The sequence below is a fragment of the Nothoprocta perdicaria genome, unplaced genomic scaffold, assembly GCF_003342845.1.
Source record: "Nothoprocta perdicaria isolate Ctin4 unplaced genomic scaffold, notPer1 scaffold_6, whole genome shotgun sequence".
Classification (NCBI taxonomy): domain Eukaryota; kingdom Metazoa; phylum Chordata; class Aves; order Tinamiformes; family Tinamidae; genus Nothoprocta; species Nothoprocta perdicaria.
In genome coordinates this window covers 10,361,978-10,370,113 of record NW_020455865.1, presented here as the reverse complement: position 1 = coordinate 10,370,113, position 8,136 = coordinate 10,361,978, and the positions used below count along the sequence as shown (strand labels likewise).

General features: G+C 46.1%; 1 protein-coding gene across 1 annotated transcript; it reads right to left on the bottom strand.

Moving 5' to 3' along the window:
• Positions 1 to 4,301: 4,301 nt before the first annotated feature.
• Positions 4,302 to 7,483, bottom strand: ATP6V1G1 (ATPase H+ transporting V1 subunit G1). Its single transcript, XM_026049439.1, has 3 exons — positions 7,383 to 7,483; positions 6,046 to 6,146; positions 4,302 to 5,027 (listed from the first exon to the last, which is right to left on the bottom strand). Exons 1-3 carry the CDS (start codon positions 7,462 to 7,464, stop codon positions 4,854 to 4,856), a joined length of 357 nt encoding a protein of 118 aa, XP_025905224.1. The 5' UTR covers positions 7,465 to 7,483; the 3' UTR covers positions 4,302 to 4,853.
• Positions 7,484 to 8,136: the final 653 nt, after the last annotated feature.

Below are 8,136 nucleotides of genomic sequence, written 5' to 3'. Positions count from 1 at the left end.
CTGACCCACTCTTCCTCTACCCAGGGCAAGCCTTCCTCCCTCTGGCTCTCTTCATGTGTCCCTAGGGCCTGGGATTCTAGAGGGCTGCCCCTGACAAACACAGAAGCAAAGGCAGCATTCAGCAGCTCTGCTTTCTCCGTGGTTTTCGTGACCAGGGTACCCACCCCATTCACTAATGGCCCCACGTTCTCCCTGACCTTCCTTTTGTTGTTGATATATTTGAAGAAGTTTTTCTTGTTACTCTTAACATCCGTGCCAGATTTAATTCCAGTTGTGCCTTAGCTTTCCTTGTTGCATCCCTGCATTCCCTGACAACGTTCCTGTATTTATCCCAAGTGGCCTGTCCTTTCTTCCACATTCTATATATTGCTTTYTTCTGCTGGAGTTTTGCCAGGAGCTCTCTGCTCATCCACACAGGTTTCCTTCTTTGTTTCCTGTTTGGGACCTGGAAATGGAGAAAGCAAGGAAGGTGGGGGAAAGGAGTAGAAGCTTAAGCTAGAAAAATCACTTTCTCCAAAGYAAACATATTAAAACATTCTTTTTAAAAAGAAAAACAAAGACTGGTTTTACTTCACAGGAAGCACCAGAAGTCAGATACTAAAAGTAAAGTGCCCTACCTATCCATCTATTAACTAATTAACTTTGTTCAGATGAGGTACTACTTTGCCATTGGGCTGCTTTTGTGGCACCTTGTGGTGCCGGGGATAACCCGGGCAGTGAAAAACTGGGGAGGGATCACAGAATCTTCAAGGTTGGAAGGAACCTCTAGAGATCATCTAGTCCAACCTTCCTGCTCCAGCAGGGACACCTAGAGCRTGTGACACAGGATGGCATCCAGGCAGATTCTGAAGACCTCCAGAGAAAGAGACTCCACAACCTCCCTGAGCAGTTTGTTCCAGTGTTCTCTTACCCTCACAGTAAAGAAGTTCCTCCTCACATGGAGACGGAACTTCCTGTGTTTCAACTTATACCCATTGCCCCTTGTCCTGTCACCGGCCACCAATGAGAAGAGCTTGGCCCCCTCCTCCCTACATTCTCCCTTCATGTACTTATTCATGTTAATCAAATCCCCTCTCAGCCTTCTCTAAGATGAAGAAGCCCAACTCACTCATACGAGAGATGTTCCAGTCCCTTAATCATCTTTGTAGCTCTCCAYTGGACCCTCTCCAGGAGCTCCACGTCCCTCTCACACTGGGGAGCCCAGAACTGCACGCACTATTCCAGATGTGGCCTCATCAGAGCTGAGTGGAGGGGCAGGATCCCCTTCCTTGACCTGCTGGCAACACTCCTCCTGATGCAGCCAGGATCCCATTGGCCTTCTTGGCCAYGAGGGCACACTGCTGCCTCATGGTTAACTTGGTGTCAATGTCCCTGTCAACATCCCAGTCAATGATGTCCCTGTCTTCACTGCACCAGCCACATCTCATCATTCCTTTCCACTGCTCGACCCTTTTCTCACATTCTTGGATTTAACTGTGATAACTGCACATGGAATCAAACCCTCTGCATTCTTGGCCCAAAATGACCAAAAAATACCCAGTCACAGAAACACAACTCATTTCATTCTCTTCTTCACAGTGTACTTCACTGTCCAGCTTCAGCTGCTGGATAACAAGGCTCCAGTTATCCACCTAAACTGATCTAAATGAGAAATATCAATGTTGGAACCACTCTGGCATAAAGAATGAAAACTGAGCTCAGTATCACCACAATTGGTGGTCTCCCCTCCCGACTGCCTAAAGCAAAGACTCAACCGCAGAATTTCTCTATGCCAGACAAAAGGTTCTAACCAGAGCCCTCCTTGTTTAAACAAATGTCAGCCAGAAGGAGAGACCAAGCTTCAGACCTAAAACCACAGGCTGAGCAACCAGTGAGCTCTATTAGCACAGACATGCCTTAGAAAAGTTGAGCTCTGGCTTCACACAGTACAAATGCATGTCCTAATTGTACCTCTTACTGCATGTTAAGCCTCTCATTATTGGTCTTAATAAGTCATTTTCTCCACCTGGTGCTCCCTGCATACTGCAGATGACAAGTCTTACTGGTGGTATCATAAAGATAAAAGATATCTCATTTAGGTAAATGCATATATAATATTTGGAAAGGAATTCATCCCTCCCTCCCCCCCAAAAATATCTGAAAACAGTTGACAAACATGGATGTTACTGACATCAAATTGCACTGTGCAAATACTACAATATACTCTGGCTATTCCCACCAGAGCGCTTATTTACAAACTGTTTTAACTGGGCGAAATCAGTGGCATTTGCTGCTGATGTGATTTTGCACAAACAAAACATGCGCCCTGAGCACTTAACTGCAAACAGCACGAGGACTTCGCGGTTGGACTGGCAGACAATGYTTCCACGGGCCCCAGCTCACTTAAAAGAATCACACAGCTGTATGTTTGCAAAGCATATTCTGGCCTTCAGGGTATCACGTGAGGGTACCCCAGCAAGTTTTGCATTGTACACATGGAGTCACACCTGCCAGGGACAGTGCAGCACATAGACTTTGGAGACATATCTCCATTAGAAGTTGTTGTGGGTTATGTTCTTATTAATCAAAGTTGAATTCTAGATAAATCAGAGAGATATAAGTCAAGAGACTTCATATCTAGTTCCACATCTGTCAGTGGAACTTTTTTTCTCCTCTGCAGAATATTTTTCTGGTGCAATCTGGCTTAGGTACAGATACAGGAGTAGGACTCCTCTCCCTAGAGCACCTCTGCACAAGATTAAAGAACTTTCATTTAAAATGAAATATCTACATGGCAAAAAAAAAAAAAGCCTTGCTTCTATGCAAAGCTGTACAGTCAGGCAATTAACAACTAAGTATTTCAAGGAAACATTACAGTGATAAAAAAAACTGATATTTCTGCAATATATTAAAATTGCCTACAAGTTCTAAAGGGAAAGTCTTCATATCATTTTTAACCAGGGAGGAAAACATCACATTAAAGTTATTTTTTCTTCCTACTTTAAACAGCAAATATACAAAAGTCCTCATTAAAAAAGGGAAATTTATGGACCAGTATTAAGTAGAGAGCACACTATCTTTTATTTCTGAACAAAGTAGCAGTCCCTCTTCACAGATAAGCAAAGTGGATTAAACTAGTTAATGACAGCCTGGAGCTAGAGGGACTTTAATGAACAGTATCACACTGGAACCTGAGCACCTGTTCTCAACAGGAAAGTGTTTCATCTCCAAGAGACAAAACCTAGCATGGATGCAACCTTTTGAGGTCATCTAGCACCTTCCCAGTCATCTGACTAGAAAGATTAAAACTGCTTTGATGTTCTCCTTGTACTGACCTGGCTCTTTCCCAGAATGACATATTTTATTTTGTAGGGTGCTTTTATTTCAACTTTACAGCCTAGTTTTGATTCTTAAAGAGATCCTTACAGAACCACATCATGCTAATATAAAATATTACTACAGGAGACACTAGAACAGTCTCTACTCTTCCTTTGCCCTGTGTGACCGYGGACAGATGATCTTTCCTTTCTTATGCCTTTCCTCCCTCCCAACTGCAATCACACCATACAGGTCTGAGGGATTTTTCAATGCTGCACTAAGTTTAAGTGGAAATTGGGTTTTCTGTCTGTAGAACAGTATCAATAAAGGTTCTTGTTTACATTCCCAACTGCATGAATCTTGGATCCAATTATCTGCTGATCAAGAAGGTCTCTCCTCTGGGAAAAGGCTTAAGCTGAACTCAAAAAAAGTAAAGGCACATTTAATTGTTTAGGGGTGGGAGGGGGAAAGGAAGAATCTGCTCAAACACAAGGCCTCTTGATGTTCTGTGTGTTTTTGATTAAGGAGTTAGACAGCAAGGCAAAAACAGTCACGTGCTTCACACTGTTCCAGGTAAAGCAGGATGCTACAAGGACAGTATGACCTTGGCATTAACAGAGCAGTGGCCAGCACCTAACAAAAAGAAGGATAATTATCATACAGCGCTTGGCTATCAAGCTATTCTACTGTGCTGGCACTGCAATTTCCCCTAATGGCCACAGGAACATTTGTTCCTGAAGGTATTTGAAATGAACTGGCAGGTAAAGCATCAAACTGGAGCCAAGAGGTGTAATGGGTTTTGAACTCACCTGCTGTGACCTTCAGACATTTGCTTTATCTTTTATTCTGTCTTTTACCCATACTTGATATTCATTCTTCAGAGTCCACTCTCACTCAATGCAGTGAGTCCTGTCAGCACTTGCAGAAACAAGGGAGCAGGCAGAATAAGACTGACTAAAGAGACTTCAGAGTTAAATATTTGTTTTTACTTTCAAATGTCATAGTGCCAGACTTGTAACTCAAGCCAGCAGTAGAATGTATAGAGGATTTTCCAATACACACAAATTTAAGCACCTGAAGATTACCAGCCAGTACTGCACAGCCAAAGCATTCTTACTAGATTTAATCCTATGTGAAAGTTAACAACACACCCACAGATACATTTTGGTCTACATGAACACAGTTACACAGAGCTACCAAATATGGACTCAGGCTCTCCATTCAAACCTAGAAAACCTCCAACTCCTCTTTCCACTTCTCCAAGGAARACTGCTCACTGAATTTTATTCAGAAAAAGAGAGTGCTAACAGGCCACCTCGGATATACCTCACAACTTAGCACATATTTGAGACATGATTGTTCTGTTTGACTAAGTTCTGAAGCTACATCAAGAYGCAAACTAACAGAACTCCACAAGAYATTGATGACCTGCAACTCATTGAAATAAATTAACATCTTTACAAGAACAGGTAAGGTATGGCTAAGGGCTGTACATTCCACCTGAGCTTCAGGTGTTACTGCCAGCATTTCCAGGATGCTTATCCATTCTTCCAGGACTAGCCATTGATGCGGTAATTCACGTGGATTTCAGGTTTGATTTCACACACGAGGGACAGCAGCTGGGACAACACTGCCTCACGGTTCTTCTGGAAGTTCTGCTGGATTACACTCATCTTCCCCTGGGTCTCTTTCTCAACTTCAGTGGTGCAGCTGCCATGAGATCCAAGGGCCTACACAACAGGGGAAAAAAAACAACCACAATTTCAAGCAGTTTGATAATGAAAATACTATGACCAATTCCATACTCTGTCATTCTGCAGAGCCTTTCACATTCATCAGCTATCAGTTTAGAACATGAACTTCTATAAGCAGAGCAAGAACGTCTAAAATTGTAGTCCTATCATCCTTGGAACTAGAGAAATAGAAACCTCTAGACATTATAGCAATAAATAACTTAAGGCTATGCTTAGACTAACATTGTTTCTGTTCTTTGAGATTCCTTATGAAAATTCCTTATTAAAAAGAGCTCTGGGAAACATAAGCACAACAAAGACTCCTTCTCACCTACTCCAAAAACAAGGAAAGAAAAACCTTCCACCTTACGTGGTTAAGAACAGAGGCACAGAACATAGGCTAGAAGAGAAACCAGCATCCTGCRTGCCTTCCATGAAGAATTTCTCTCTCCAGAAAAGGGTAGATAAAATAGAACCAACTGACAAATTGATGAATTCCCCCATTAGCCTAGAATTGCCTGAACCAAGGTAGAAACTGGTGCAGTTCTCAGATGGTAAAGGGTTTCAGTTCTGCATCTTTTGCAAACACCTTCTCTTGCTCAGAGAAGAGACACACATCTCCCTGAGACACAACAAGCTAGACAGCTGCTCAGCTCAGCAAACCACTTCAGCAAGACAGCATCTGCTGTGAGGAAAGGGGTTGCTACAAAGTTTGCATGGTAAAAAAACAAGCTTGTGACAGGAGGAATGAACTCGGTCTTAATGGGCACTGCTCCAGACAGAAGGTTTGTCAGGCTGAGAGCTGCCCTGGGCATCAGTGAGTACATGTGCCTCTGAGATTAATTCTTCGCCAGTTAACACTTCTGGCTTCCGATATGCAACACGCCACRTTCTGATTTTTTTTCCACTGATCCACCTGAGACATGGCCACTTGAGGAAGGCAGTTAAGGAAAGTAACACCAAATGCAAGGCTAAGAGTCTGGATAGAGAACAATGAATTAGCAAGAACACAAACCGCTGCTTCCTTGGCTTTGAACTCTTTCTCCCTCTGCAGACGGTACTGTTCAATCTCTGCCTGGGCTTCTTCTTTTGCCTGCTTCAGCCTCCGATTCTTTCCTGTTTCAAAAAGATGCACCATATTAAATGAAGAGAAGGCATCGAGCACATGTTTCCCCGTACCACTGCAGCTGCACGATGCAAAAAAGCCCCTGTRGAACCCACAGCAGCTCCACCATCAAATCAACCTCTCCAGGCACCGAGCTTCCACCAATGAGACCCACACAGTTCTCYAGCCCAGCAGATGCAGTTCAACAACTTGCAGGTCTGGTGTCACTCATGGAAGTGTGATGCATCCCACAGCACAAGAAACACACAATCCTAGTTTTGCRCTAAAAGACCTGCCCAGTGTGTGAACTTCCCCTTGCCCCTAGCATTTCGGGTTTTTTTGAGGGTTATTATTAGTGAACTACAACAAAGCTGTAAGAGGCTAGAAGTGCAAGGCAGAAGAACTTCACTAAATAACAGCACCTGAGGTTAGCTTTGGTTAGCACCAATTTGTTTAAGTGGATCTTGGAGAAAGACTTGGGCTCCATTTAACAGAAAAAGTTCCAAGCAGCAGCACTCTGCTCTATAAAATATCTGGATAGAGCCATCACTGAAGCCACCATTGCCAGGAGCCTCCCTTTGGCCTTGCTCTCACTAGCAAGACAGGCAGAGTTTTGTCTACAGAGCCAGCACTTGCTGTACAAAGTGCTCCCTCAATGCTCTCTGCCTGTTCCAGGGTCACCCTGGGAAGCAAAGGCTACTGAAATAACAAGCACAGGGTAACAGCACACACAAAAAGGGGGAGAGAGCCCCTCCACGCACCTCGAGCACGGAGAGTTTGGGTGCCTCTGCTCGCTTCCCAAGCACCGATTTAGTGACACAAGACACATTCCACCTCTGCAAGGCCAAGTAGGCTGGGAAGGCCCTGCAGAGCAGCAAGGCCTGGTCRCAGCCTCTCCAAGCCTCTGCTGAGGCTCGGGCCCGGATTAGCTTGCTGAACAGACAGCAGCAGGGGACAGCTCTGCCATCAGCAACATTGATTAAGGAAATGAAAAATGAGGTGACAAAAGCGACCTTGGAGCCTTTCTCTGTCAGCTAAGCAGGGGCACGGCTGCATCCCCTGGCTAAGACCGGCACCTCCACGCCCTTAGGGAGGCCCTCGGAGGCCCCTACGCTGTCCGGGCCCAGGCAGCGCCTCAAGCCGCCGGCCGGACCGGGCCGGGCCGGGCCGGGCCGGGCCGCACCGCCTCCCCCCGCAAAGGCGGCGCACGCCACGGGCCGTGAGGGTGCCCGCCAGCCCCTACTCACGCTTGCGGGCCTCGGCCACCTTCTCGGCGGCGCGTTTCTCGGCCTGCAGCAGCTGCTGGATGCCCTGCGACTGGCTCGCCATGGCGGCGCCTGCACCAACGGCCGCCCTGCCCTACCCCGCCCCGCCGCGTCACCGCCACGGGGCAGGGCCGGCGTCTGCCCCGCCCCCGCAGCCGCCCAACGGCCGTAACGGCTCTAACGGCTCCAACGGTTCTAGCKGGTCCCAACGACCTTCAACGGCCCTAATAGCTTCTAATGAGTCCCAGCTGCTCTCAATGGTCCCCAGCGGCTCCCAATAGCCCCCCTGTTCTAACGGTTACCAGCAGCCCGCAACAGCTCCCAAGGACCCTCATAGTTCCCAACAGCACTTAACGGCTCCCAGCAGCCTCCAATGACCCTAACAGCTCCAAAAAACCCCTAATGGCTCCCAGCTGTTGCCAGCAGCTCTCCGTAGCCCCAACAGCCTTAACGGTTCCCAACGGTCCTAGCCTCTCCCAGGGTCCTGATGTCTCTCTGAGTATTCCCCATGGGCACTGTTGTATCTAGAAGATCTTTGGTCTCGAGCAAAGCCCAGAGGCTGCAGAGAGCCCAGGCTGGCACTGTGTGAGGAGGGTGCTACCTGGGCTCACATGGATTTTTTTTTTTTTTTTTAATAAAATTGTTTGTTTGTGTAGTTGAATAAACCACGAGGTTTTGTTGGGTTTTGTGGGTTTTTTTCTTTTTTTTTTTCAACTGAGTGAAACACAAGAGGATG